This window comes from Camelus dromedarius, chromosome 12 (genome assembly GCF_036321535.1).
Source record: "Camelus dromedarius isolate mCamDro1 chromosome 12, mCamDro1.pat, whole genome shotgun sequence".
Lineage (NCBI taxonomy): Eukaryota > Metazoa > Chordata > Mammalia > Artiodactyla > Camelidae > Camelus > Camelus dromedarius.
Window position 1 is genome coordinate 56858798 of NC_087447.1, and position 14584 is coordinate 56873381.

The following is a 14584-nucleotide window of genomic DNA, read 5'->3' on the forward strand; positions in this document are numbered from 1 at the left end:
GGACAGTCCTCTCATCCATACAACCTATAGATTTAATAGGAAGAAGCCACTTTTTCAAAACATTTGCTCCAATTGCTACTTTCAAGTCTCACTGCATAAAGCAGAACATAACAAAACAAAGTAAAACCCTCAAAACCCAACTGTTCAATGTATCTGGTGCTGGTATATGATAATTAGGTTTGTAATCTTTTTACCTGTGATATATGGAAAAGGAAAGGAATCAATTCTACCCGCCCCCCCCACCTTGCCTCCCCCTACCACTCCCTCAACCAAAAGTGCCATGAAATAGCAAGTTTGTCAACATTCTAAAACTCCCAGATCTGGATATTCTAAAAGGCTACAACCCTCAAGTCAGAACTCCAATGATGTTTTTTTTCTTTTCACACTACAATCATATCTTCGTTTATCACTGGATTCTTGTTCATTTTATCAACATTTCCACTCTGAAAGAACAAATAGCAAGTTAAAGTGAAGGAACCTTTGCAGTTGAGAGAAAGGACGGTGTGACAGGCCAGGAAAGCCACCTCTGAGTCAACCTCATGAGTAGGTTTAAGGCAGAAAGGATACTGGGCCAAAGATCACAACCTCAAAGTAATATGGAAAATCTGTTTCACAAAATGTTGTCTTTGCAAGTTCCCCCAAAACCTAACAAATAGGATACCAATTTCCTAAATACGACAGTTTGGCCAGTGCCTCTGAAAGCATAGGACAAATCAGAGATGCAAGCTTGTAATCCATCTCAGGACTTCCAGGCCATTTTAATTTCTTAGAGAAAGATAACTAATGAGGTAAATCTACACAGAGGTTCTCTGGAAACAACCAGTCATGCTGAATAAAAGAAATACAAAGCCATTCTCTAAATGGCCATGACTATCCGATTATAAATAGAACTCTTGCTCATTGCAAACACTTTTGAAATGATTGCTTTGTTGATTTGAAAAGATATCAAGCACCCCTGTGGCGTCTGGTCAGTGTTACTGAGAGTCCCAAATACGTGCTCCTAGGACACACACTAGGACACAAGTCCTGGGGAAAGGCTCAGGGATTTATAATGCCCTCTTCAGAACCAAAGATTGTAATAATAATCCAGTGTAGCAACAAGTTTACTAGAGAGCTCCCTGAAGAAACGGTTTCAGCTGCTTAATTGCGTTCACCCCCATGCCATTTAAAGGAATAGTAAGCCTCCGTTGAGACACTATCAATTGATGGTTTCACCAAATATTTTGCAAAGCTAGTGATTCTGCTTGACCCCCTCAAACCCCCACCCCCATGCCTCTCCCCCAAGTAGCTGGGCTCCACCAGTTCCCCTCCTGTAAGTGACATGGACTAAATTCCCAGTGAGAGGCAGGTTCTCACCCCAAGCTAAAAAAGCCTGCGTCTGCACTCAGACCAGCGGTCCAGAGCAGGCAGCTGGCAAATGGAAAAGGTAATCTTCATCCCCACTCACTCCATACCTTTTCTGATTTCGCCTTCCTGGCGTTGTGCACAAACCTGCGACCCAGCTTCTTGGCGTACCAGATCGAGGCAAACATAGCGATGCCAATGACAGGAATTCGCAGTGAAGCTGCTGCACAGTCAACTTCCCACCTCGGCTGAGAGACAAACGGAATCAGGCTGGAGCTGTCACTTGCAGGCTGTTGCTTTCTCAGTTCCTCTCATGCCGGTTAGCGGAGGGAGAGGGCGGGAGGAAGGAGAGGGCTGGGGGGAAAGCAGTCCTGTTTGGCCAGTCCGCAGGTATATTTACATCCTGCCAGCAGGAGGTGAGGCGGGCAGGAGCTGCCTTCCTAGCCAGCTCACACACATCCAGGCGGCGAAGTATCCGTCTGCAGTTTTAAGGCGCCGTCACCACCAAACTCCATGTGTGTCGGGAGGAAAGGAAGCCGCAGTCAACCCGTCCGGGAGGCGGCTCACCTCCGGCTGGCTCACAGCTCCGGCTCTGGCAGTTGCCCTCCTCGCTTGGCTTCCCTCTGCCTTTATAGTACGTGCTGGAGGCAATAGCCGCGTAAAGGCATTAACACACAGCCTCACAGGTAAATCAGCCAATACAGGAGCTGCTGGGCACGGGAAAGTGGGTGGGCCACCACGGACTTGGCCCCATGGCTACAAACAGGTGTGCCCCGAGCCTGAATCCTGCTCTGATCCTCCGAGAATATCAGGCTGTTAGGGTGGGTGGCTGGAGACAAAAGTGTCCTTCCTTTGCCCCCTCCTCAACTCCGTGTGTTCCAAGGAAAGTCCTATCTGCTCATCAGCCACCTTATCCGCAGCTCTCAAGATAACACCTTATTTCTTTGGAGGCTAGCCCCAGACAGAGGGCAAAGCGAAGAGGATGAGGTGTATTTCGCAAAGCCAGAGTGAAGGGCTTTAGTTTCTACACTCATTGGTTCCACCTGTAAAGCAACGTGGGCTTCTTACACAAGCACAGATTTACTGCCTGGAAACTGGGGAGTGGAGAGGGGCTTAAATCTACCTTTAAACTAAATAGAACAATTTACTCCCTTAAAAAAAAAAAAAAAAACAGAATTTCCCTGCAGTGATACCCAATGTTAAATGGAGGATTGTAATATCACTTTGAGAAGGTAGATTTATGGCAACTCTTAGACTGTGCTCTTTTGAAGAATTTTCATGTTTGATTCTACCACTATGTGCTTCCAACTTCAATTATGTTACTAGAGCTTAGACTATTATGTAAGGCATTTTAAAGGTAGTCAATATTAAGAGACAAATGTTTCCTCTGATAAGAGATAATGTCTAAGGCTTTGCCCATCCTACGAGAGGACAAAAAATAAATTGCTCATCTCAGCAAAGAAAACCTTCCTTCCACTAATAAACAAATGAGACTCAATCTAGCAAATGGTTTCCAGCTGATCTGATAGAAGTGCCCTAGGAATGCCGATTGACCAAAGCACGTTAACCTACTTAAAGATAATTGGAAAAGAACTCCCTTCTCTCACTATAAGACACTTGAGCTTTACCCCCAAAGGGGGTTGGGTCTTCAATCAACAGAATGCTGTTTTATAAAGTATACTGGATACCCTCATAAGCAATTGGAAGTAGTATAAGGCAGTGTGGGATCAGGACTGTCAGCAGCCTTAAGTGGGTAGGCCGTGGGGCCCAGGCCAAAGTTCACAATAGCTTGCACCTGGTAAGAGGTAAATGTACACATGCGCTAGTAGCATGAATACGCATTATGAACAACACGCATGCGCCAGTACTGAGTCAGCATTATGAATACTACGCATGCGCCACTAGCATTATAAAAGGACAAGTGTGTACACCTGAGTGCCGCTGCCCGCCACCCGTGCCACCCGTGCCACCCGCTTGTATTGCAATAAAGTGCTGTTTTGCTCCGTGTTGGCTCCTCGCGCCTTCTTCCAGTTGGGGCAGCTCACCTTCTCGAATCCCTCTCCAGCCTCCCTTGGCTGACAAGGACCCATGTCCATGTTACTCACTAAAGAAACTATGGTGCCTAGAACAGAGTTTAGCACAATACATTCCGTGTATGTTTGTTGAATGAATACTCTGGGTTCCAACCCTGGATTTGTTTCTAAATTCTTTCCTGGTTTTCTCTAGGCTTGATTTGCTTCACCTGTAAATTAAGAGAATTGGGCAGGCAATTTTTAAGGCCCCTTCCTGCCCTATAAGTCTATGATTCTCATTCCAAGTCTACGGGTCTTCGTGTGATTATTAAACAGAAATGTCTAGTGCTCACCAGGGGCACAGGCTCTGGTAAGATGACTCAGTGTTTTGAAAAGCCAACAGTGGCACCCTTGGGGCAGCCCAGATTCTTCTAACTTCTTCAATGTGCCTAACTGCCACTTAGGGTTTGGTTTTGCCATTAGCTGTTACTTTGGCTCTGTGTTCTCACTTCCTACGAACTCTACTTCCCTTTAATCTCCTTTTGACTCTCTCAGACAACCCCTGTACAAAATTCTCCACATCACACCTTGTACTCTTTGGGGAAAAAAAGGGACCACAGAAATCCAACAAATAAATAAATGGTAACTCCTGCTTAGCTTTCAAAGAGCTACTCAGCAGGACCACAGCTTACCCTAATATTGCTGTGATGTTAAAGATACTCATTATTCCTGCATATGACTTTGTCTAATTCATGTTATAGTTGAAAGACTATTCAGTAAATAGAACAAAGTAGATAAAAAGGGGAGGGGAAGCAATCATCCCTAGTAAGTTGAAATTTCTGATTTTAATATTTTAAGATGGAATCTGACAATAAAGAGGTGACAAAAAATGTCAAGCTTTCAAATCACTGATATCATAAGGGAAATCAAAGAATGTTAATTTACTCTGATGGGACTGCCAGAGCATAAAATAATTTTTGCACTTTTCCTAAGTTGAGATTTCCTAAGTCACTAAAACTGGGGCCTGGAGAGATCTTTAGTGCTTGATCATTTTCTGGGTTGGTTTTGCTTTTATATTGAAACTTTAATGACCTTCTTCACACACCAAAGGCTTTATAAACTTTTACAGGGTGGCATTCTTAAGAATTAAATGGGGCCTACTAGCTAAGATTTAAATTTAAGAATAATAATAATAACTATTTTTTCCTTAAATAGGCATTTGGAGATAGGGCAGCTTGGAGTAGGTCATTTGTAGTCAGGACCCGTGCTCATGTTATGCAAATGCTTAGCAAAATGTAGGTATTCAAAAAATATTTTTTGAGCAAAGTAAGAGAATCCACAAACTTGGAAAGTCTAGAAGAGTCAATCTAAGTGTATCCACAAATTTTCAGTTGTAAAAGTTTTTTTAAAGATGAGTGTCATGTCAATGGAACTGAGACATTGCCACAATTACAAAACCACCTTCACTGGGCTCCCTCTGGGCAGGTGTGCCTGCTACATTGAAGGTAGCAGCTGCCTACAGTAAATCCTAGCAGTCTCTAACCATTGCTCTGCTGATTGAGATAAAAAACTTTTGCAGCTTTGTCATGTGTGGAAAACAAGATTTTCAGACATTTTCCATCTGTATATCATCAGTACCTGTACAGACCTTTTCCTTTATAATTTCATTTTTAATACCTCTCATATGACAGAAGCCTACCAGTGCAGCTGAGTTTGAGATGCAACATTAATCCTTTTAAGCAGCTTTTGGTTCATGCCTCAACACACACACTGTGTGAGCCTCCTCTGAATTCTCAAGGCAAATGCAATATTTAGATCAAACCATTAACAATTATACAACTACAGTTCCTGCCTAGCACACAAATGATTTTCTTTTTTAAAAAAATCATATAAATATATCATAGATGATTATAAAAACAGAGTAAACATGAAGCCCTAGAAACTAATATCTGGTAGCTTGAAAAGTTACCTAGGTTAGGTATATAATATATACCAAAGAAAATACATGTTTGAAACAAAAAGTTACTGTATAAAGCCAATAAAGATTTAAGTATTTGTTTGATTTGTCTGTATATCTGATACACATACAGGATAGCCCTTAATATCTGATATTAGTCCATTGTCAAACAGCAGGTGTCGTGTATACGCTTCATAGAATTTATGACTAAAAGAACATAAATATAACATTAACTTCAATTCACAGTATGCCAAAATGTTGATGTTAGTTATCTCTGTAGAGAGTAGTGAAATCAGTTATATTTTGCTCTATATAGTTGTGTAATATTTGAGTCTTCTAAAATGAGAAAATATTCCTGCTATTACTTATATGATTAAAAAGGTAAGCCATACTTTTCTACAAAATGTGTTGATTATCATTATTACTGTCAAGCACTGGGGACCCTAAAATGAATGAGATACCATACCTCCTCTCAAGGAGTTATATATCGTTGGGGACATGGATGTATAAAGCAGTAAGTTTCAGTGCAGAATGGCATGTGTGAAAAATAATGCAGGAGCTCAGGAAGGAAATTCCTGCTCTGTGGTTTCTATATGAGCCCGATAATAAATGTCAACTGGAAAAGTGCGATAATTAGGGTCAATGTACATGAAAAGGCAAAGGCAGAGCTAACTCTCTGCGTTTTATCTATATGGACAATAGAAGAAATAGTCACCATAGTTGATTGTATAGATAAAAACCAACAACCCAGTTGCAGATAGTTATATTTCTGCCCCAAAAAGTCAACCAGTTATGGATAAGTGTCAAAAAATGTTTGAGTCACTACAAATAATAAGCCCATTGACTCTAATTATAATGGGTAAGCCTACTTCCTTTTTTTTTTTTCTGCTCTCAAAATCAATTCTTTAGTGTTTTTGAATATCTCACACATCCTTTCTCTTAAGTGTTTAATCATGATATATTTAGGCCCCCGGAGATAGAAGAAAGTAATATAACACCCATATTCATACCACTTAGATTTGATAAATGTGAACATTTTGATATATTTGATTCAGATTAATTTTTAAAAAATAAATTCTTCATAATATAATCAAAATCTCCCACCCCAGCTTCATTCCACCTCAAATTCCATCTCAAAATAATATTCAAATATCATTCTTGTGCTTCTGTCTTTACATACAATTTTACCTAGAGTAGATAACTTCAAAATGTAATTGCTAGATCATAGGATGTGTCCATTCTGAACCTGTATTAAATTTCTTCCTAACTTACATTATTAGTTCTTTGTATGAGTTCTATATTCTAGATGACATGTTATAATCAGACTTATTAAGGCTTTCCAAACATTATGCATGTTAGTTCCTTATAGTTGTGATGTGCATTTTCTTGACTACTGGTGAGCATTAGCATCTTTTCTTATATTTATTGTCTGAACTTTCATTCATAGCTTTTGCTCATTTTTAAATTAGGTTCTATCTTTCTTACTATTTGTAGAAGTACTTTATGTATTCTGGACACTAATTCTTTGTTTAGTACATGTGCTGAAAAAATCTGCTCCCAGTCTCTGACTTGTTTATTAACTTCATTTATGTTTTACCAGACACAGTTCTCATGTACTGAAATTTATCAACGTTTTCCTTTATGTGTGTACATTTTTGTGTCTTAAGAAAAATTTCCCTATTTCAAGTTCAGAAATATATCACCTTATATTTTCTTCTCAACAATTTACATTTTTTCCTTTCACAGACAAATCCTCAATTTTTAATGGTGTGAGATAGGAATTTTTCTTTCTATATGTATGGCCAGTTGTCTCTTTCCTTTCCTTCCTTCCTTCCCTTCCTTTCTTTGTATAAGAATGTTTTCCGTTACCTCACTGACTTGTAACACCCCTAAGACATATATTCTCAAAGGGCTAATCATCCTTTCCATTTGATCTAACTTTTCAAATTAATTTTTATAAAGTTATACAATTGATGATTTTAATACTACACCCAATATTCCATGTTATTACTTCATAGTATTTTAGTTCTGTCTTGTAGTCATTCTATTCCTGACCAAATCTGTCATTATTAGTATCTCCATTTGTTATTTTACAATTAAGAGTTACTCAAAGTAACTCCCACATGTATCAGTTTATTTTCTCATCATTATTTTTAGCATCCTAATCCTCTCAATATTCCTTCTTACTGATGTATATATTTTAATAGGTCTTTCTGCAAAAATCTGTGATGCTTAAACATGCTCAATCTTTTTATGTTTTTCCTGAACTGTCTCCATTCACCTTAGACTCTGTAGCATATAGCATATAGGTAAATGAAGATTTCTAGATTGACAATGATTTTTCCCACAGCACTTTGAAGATATTATCTCATACCTTCTCCTGGCATCTATTTTTATGATAAAATGTCCACTGTCAATCAAATTGTTCCATTTTAAGAATATGTCTCTTTATGTGATTTGTTTGAATACTTTTTTTCTTTGTCTTTTTGAGTTGCAATTTCAATACGGTATTATTTTTCTAAATTTCTGCTTGGCACTCATTATGGTTCTTGACTCTGATTAATTATGGACAAATATGTCATTGTTTCTTCTAATATTTCTTCTCTTTCATTTTCTCTATTCTCTCATAAAATCTTGTTATAGTTTTCCTGGACCTGTTCATTTGACCCATCTGATTGCTTCATATCGCTCCTATTATTTTCCTCCTTCCTTCTTTGTGCTGCTTTCAGGGTTATATTCTCAGACCTCATTATTTTTATCTTAAGTTTTAATCTATTGTTTTACTTATCTACTGAATGTTTATTTTTAATAAATCATGTATATATATATTAATTTCAAGGCATTCTATATATTTCTTTTTTAAATCCACCCAGTCTTATACCATGGTGTTCTATTCTTTCATTATAATATTTATTCCTTTCTCTAGCATGTTTTTAATTTAAAACACATTTAATTCGTAGTCTGCCATAGTCAGCTCAAGATATCACTGCTCAAGCCATCATTTTATACAAACTCAAACAAGTCAAACTGGCTTGCCTCTAAATTAACACTCCCATTCCCCTACTCCCCTCCACCCCCCCCCCCCACCAAATCTGGTCTACACATGAGGTTTTACTGTTTATAAGATTTATTGTGAAATGTTTCATGCAAGAGATTCCAGGAGGTCACCTAATTAAAATGCTATTTAAAAGCCACTCTTATATGATAATTAATTATCTATTCATTATCTAAAGTTAGAAGTGACACAGACTGCCACCACCATATTTGAGATCTTGGACAAGTAATGTCAATTCTTTAAAATGGGGTAATAATGGGAAGTATGCCACTGTACTGAAAATAAGAATCAAATGAGATAATGCATGTAAACTGTTTAGATCAATACCTGGCACACAATATGGGTGCCATAAAAATGTTTAATTTTTTATTCATCCTCTAATCTGCAGGGAAGGCCAAAAAAATGGTAGTCTAGACAGAACACGTGCTTAGTATTATGAAACAGAGAATTTTTTTTAAAACTCTTTTTATGATTATATTTAACCATACTCATTGTTAGGAAGTCTACCTTCTTAAGTCCTTTCCACTTTTTTATTCCATTAGAACAGAAAACAAATCAATTTCCAAACCCTTGTAAAAATCTTTCATAAATTTAAAGACTTTCAGTTTCACAAATGTCTCTTTCCTGAGCCAAATGAGTATTTTCTTAAGCTTTCTGAAAAGTTTTTTTTGAGAGTCTTCTCAGAGCCTCTTTTCATTTTACATATTTCTCATAAAAAGAGAAACTCAAATGGATCCTAAATTTACAAAATAATTCTGAAACCACATGCTGCATTTGGCCCACATGCTTACAATTAAATTTTGCTACAACTGAGGATATAGTTTGATATGGCACTAATTACCAAAGGAATGTAGACTGAGTGGATATAGGCAAGGAGCAAAGCAGAAGAGCATCAAACCAGCAGCCAAGAAAGAATGAGTATCAAATGAAATGTGCAAATTTGACTTGTGAATACAAAAAGCAATGCAATAAACAAGACCATACATAGTTTTCCTGATCAAGCTACACAATACTAAACGATGAACAGTTGAGTAATTTTGTAACAGAGAATTAAATTCAGTACTTTCAAATTTATATGTTTTTGCCAATGTTCGTCACAAATAGAGACACTTAAATACCATTCATCTAATCTGAGCCCTTTGGCATGGAAATTTCTTACCAGTTATGATTGAGTTGTATAGTCCAGTATTCTCTATCTGAATAGCAGAATTATTCCCATCCATGGAGGTGGGGTGCTAATTTTGAAGTCAATACTCTTTGTTTTAATCTCATTTTTTATCAGTTCTCTTACCTCTGGGTATTGGACTGTCTAACCCATTTCTAAAGTCACCATAAACTCAAATAATCTGTTAGTCTATGACAATATGACCCAAGAATTGATCTGTAAGATTATAATCCAAAAAAAGGTCCAATGACCATTTTTGATGTTGTCCTCTTGCTGTATCATCTTTTGAGTCTTCATAAAAGCATTTTCTGTTTCCCTGACGCATTCTACATAATTGTATCTTTGTATATGCTGTTTCCTCTGCCTGCAGTCCTACCTCACCACCTCACTTTCTGTTCCTTTATCATTCTATATGTGACAAATTTTTATATATTTTTGAGACTTGGCTCAATAATTCTCTATGAAACCTTCCCTGGTCCCTCTAGACAGGGCCAGTTTGTACTAATGCACTCAAACTAACGTTTCCTATTGAACTTGTACACACCTCAGGTTTAGCTCTTGTGACATTCATTTGTGATTACTTTGAACTTAAATGTTTCCCCATAAGTGACTATGGACAATTCAAGAAAACCTCTTATGGATTTTTGTATCCTCAGAGATCTACATAGTCTTTTGCATATGGCAGACTCTCAATAAATATATTTGAATAATTTAATAGTCATTTGCTGAATGAATGAACAAATGAATGAGCATATCACTTGAATTAAACTGCATCATACCCGTGGGAGAAGAAAAGAAGGCTCTATATAGATACACATTAAGTATTTATTATTACCCTCTATGTGTATTTTTACCTCATACTCATCATCATACATTAAGAGATAAATCAAAGTCACCATTAGAAGGGTTCAGAGTGCTTTGAAAAACCACATTTCAAAAGATAAATCAGTGCGACTTGTTGATTCATGGCCTACTAGCTGTCAATGTTTTCACTTTGTAATTCCTCCCCTTTCATTGATAAGTACAGGTGAACTTTTACAGAATTTAGTATATAAAACCATATTCATAAATAAATAAACTCCTTATTTCATTTCCTTAAAAATGAGACCCACTAATGAAAACATAGAAACTATTCCTTTTCCGTCCTGCCTCCTACATAAAACAGACACGGCAGCTGCAGAAATCCTCAGTGCAAATGTCGACTGCAGATAATATTACTGAAAATGTTCCTGATATTAATTGTAACCTCTGTCCAGCTTGAGGAATGTAAAGGAGACTAACTTGCTAGGTGCCTCCTCTGTGTCAGCAACTTTACCTAAAGCATCTTTATGTAAAATTAAAGTTACTTCATCTTTAAGTACATAAATAGATAAAAGTATTTTGCCCTCAAAGGTACTTAATATGCATTACTTCAGTATTTATCTAACTTCATCCAGCTTTACATATTGCACACTACCTGTATTGTTGTTTTGTAGGTTATTTTTAAATTTAATTTGACTCACTTTCTATATTAATAAAGTTACTTTAAATAAACTTATCACCAGAAGAAACAAAAGTCAGGCTCATTCTCCATAAGTAGTAACATACAATTAATACACATAGAATATTAATAAGATTAAAAAGTAAAATAAAAAGCGGGAATAATTTATAAAGTCTAATTGAAAAGAAGCTTTTTGATGGTTTATAATCTAGTTCCAACTTTTCCTTTCTAATTTAGATTAAAATTAAAGTATAAGGTTTTTTTTTTTTTTTAAATGTTTTCCATGTACTATCTTAAGTATACCACACTGCAGGAAAGATTCTCATCTCATTTGATCATCTCAAGTAATCTCTGAGTCAGATAATATCTCCCTTTTACATATTAGAAAACTACATTTCTAAGAAATTAACTTCTTCAAAGCAATTTTCCTAGAGAAATTCGGCTGTGAATCCTGGTTTGCCCCACACTTCTCAATTTTCAAAACTTGTCTGGTCTTCAGTGTTCCTATCTTTAAGACATAGTGTAACAGAACAAAAAATATCATGTAATAGCTTATTTTGAATAAAAATAAATGAAGAAGGAGCAAGTGAATGAAGCTATGAGCTCAGATAATATTCACTAGCCCACATGCTGGAATGCAGAAGACAGGCTTTCCGTAAGACAGAAAATTTGAGTTGGGCCTTAGAAAACAGACCAACACGAAAAAAGTACATTTATTTGCCAGGGGAAACAGCATGAGTGAAAATAAAAAGGTTGGAAACATGAGATGTGTTTGAGGAACAGTAGAAAATAAGGAAGAAAAGGCTATAGCCATACTGTAATTAGACAATGCCAATAAACATTTAATCATGACAAACATGGTCAGAGTTGGAGAGCAGGGAGAATGATGGCAGTAGAAAAGATAATGAGGGTCTTAATTAGGGTGATAATGGTAGGAAAAAGGCAAGGAGCAAGATAAGCAGTTTTCTTTCTTGACACCATAGATGAGATTTGGATCCCTGACTCATTCCCTTAGGACAATATATTACCTTTCACAGTATTTGTCGCACTGACAATGATCTATTTAGTATATATAATTTCCTCGTAGGACATTGTAGGAAAGCAGGGACCCTGCTTGCCTTTTCACCATTGTATCCCCTGTGCATAAAGAAGTGCCCGGTGCATCATAAGTGTTCTAAGAGGATTTACTAAATGCATGAACGCAAAAAGGAATAACTGAGGTGGTAGAAGAATCTGTACAAATGTGACAGGTGCATTATAGGCTGAGAACTTGAAGTCAAAAGCAGCTGACGATTTGAACCCAGAGAACCTGGAGCTTCCTTTAAGACAAAGGGAGCATTTGCTTTAGAGTGCACTCTTCTTTCATTTCACTTTCTATTTCTCCCCTTGTCTCGTTATAACGTGAAGTATTCTTATTTTATAATCTCAGTATGAAATTTTCACTAATGAATTTCTTAGAGATTTAATTCTATCATTTGTTGATTATTCCTCATGGTCAGTGTGTCTAAATTTTAAATTTTCTTTGTAAGCTCCACTAAAACAGAGGACTTTTTAAAAAAGTGTTGTTGAAAATTACCTTGATAATTTCTCCAGTGTACTCTAGGAGGGTTAACCTGTGCTTTGGGGATTTCTACATCCATATAAAAATGGAAGGGGTAATGGCATGTTAACTTTTAGAAATGTTCATGTTGTGATGGCCCTGGAAAAGACAGGAGTCAAGTAAGCAATGTGATGAAAAAAACAAAAACCTCCTCCATTCATTTATTTATTTAACATTTACTTGAGTGTTACTGTGTACCAGCCATGTTTCTACACAATGGGAACATAATAATGAACTACACAGACAACAACCCCTACCTCATGGTGCTTACACTTTAGTGTAAAGGAACAGATAATAAGAAAGACAAATAGTAACACATATTGTCTATTAAATATCGATACATGCTAAAGAAAAAATAAAAAACAGACAAATGGAATAAAAAGTATTAGAGTGGTTAAATTTTTTGATAGGTTGATTGAGGTAAACTTCATGAAAAAGTGGCTCTTGAGTAAAGATCTTAAGAGAATAAACCAGAAGGATATACAGGGAATGAATATTCCATGTAAAGGACTTTGGCTGGCTTGTTTGATAACAATAAGAAGGTCAGAGTGGCTGAAGCAGAGTGAGAAGAAATATGGTATAAAATAAAGTCAGAGAGGCAGAGAGGTAAGTGAAAGGAGAGTGTGGAAAGCAGATCTCATAAGCCTCCTAACTACTGTGGGCACACTGGCTTTTGCTGTGAATGAGGTGGGAAGCAATTTCAGAGTAGTAACATGATATGACTAATGTTTTAATAAGATCATTCTTGCTGCTGTCTTGAAAATTTTGACTGTAGCAGGTAAAAACTGGAAGCAAGTAACAATTAAGAAATTATTGCAATGATCAAGTTCAAGGTAATGGTAGCTTGGACAAAAACTAACGTACATGGAGATAAAAAACAGTGGTTGAGTTCAGAACATATTTTTAAGATAGTGGATGTGGATGTGAGAGAAGGGGAGGAGGCAGGGATGACTCCAGACCTGATGGCATGAGCAATGAGAAGGCAAAACTGACCACTGGCCAAAATGAAGGCTGAAGATGGAAACATCAAGTGAGCTGTGGGATATACAAGTGTAGCATTTCAAAGACAATACTGGCATATAACTGGTATTTAAAGCCATGATCACTGGCTGAGTTAGCAAAAACCCTCAAAACCGAGTCCTTGAGCATTTCACCATTTAGAGTTATCCATTTAATACACTGTTTCCATACTGAAGTGTGAATTCTGTGAAAACAATGAACCAAGTAAAAGAAGTGTAAGAAAGTTTTGAGAGTCTATGCAATGGAAGTGATTATCATGAATTTCTACCGGATTTAAACTGGGTAGAAAAAGTAGTAAGGCTAAGAGACAGGTAAGAACCAGAAAACATATAAAATCAAGGAATATAAGATAATATAGGGGTCAAAAGATTGTTGGAGCCAAGGTACAGACAGATACCTGAAGCTTGTGTTGGGTTTTATGTGGTTAAAATGCTTATCAAATCTAACATCAAGTATTTAATATGAGTCAAACACTTAACTACTTATTTAATCTTAAAAGAATTCTATGACGTGGCTCCAGTCTACACATAAGTAAACTCAGAGAAGTTAACTTGCTGGAGGTCCCTCAACTAACAGTGGCACTGTCTGAATCCAGCCAGAGTCTGACTCAGAATCCCCTCTCCTAACCACCTGCCATTTGATACCAGTCCTTTATCCTTGGGGCAGAGACTTTAGCCCCTGTGAGCTTACTAGCTGTGTTGGGGATCAGAAAACCCTCTTCTTATTGTCTATGTTCATACCCCTTGATATCTTTGGTGAACTGTTCAGTGAAGTCTTTGTGAAAGTTTCATTCTGTCTTATTGGAGTTGAAGAGAGCTTAAAAACAGGCTGTATTCATGACAGGGCTAGATCATGCCGGGAAACAGTTTTACCCTGGGTTCTCCTAAAGAAAAGAAAATTCAGGGGGACTGAGTTAGGGTATGGTTCCAGTGCCCCATCTTCATGGGTCAT

General features: G+C 37.0%; 1 protein-coding gene across 13 annotated transcripts in view; it reads right to left on the bottom strand.

The window, feature by feature from the left end:
- The window catches only part of DLG2 (discs large MAGUK scaffold protein 2), a 1729700-nt gene that overhangs the window by 815993 nt on the left and 899123 nt on the right, over nt 1-14584 (bottom strand). Inside the window, exon 1 of one of the 13 annotated variants that reach the window (XM_010990287.3) lies at nt 1455-1951. The exons of 11 other annotated variants lie outside the window; for them this stretch is intronic. In XM_010990287.3, coding sequence (XP_010988589.1) covers nt 1455-1532 — 78 coding nt within the window. In that variant the 5' untranslated portion in view covers nt 1533-1951. Of the gene's footprint in view, nt 1-1454; nt 1952-14584 lie in introns of those variants that run through there. One more of the 13 variants, XM_064492761.1, reaches the window with a different exon arrangement.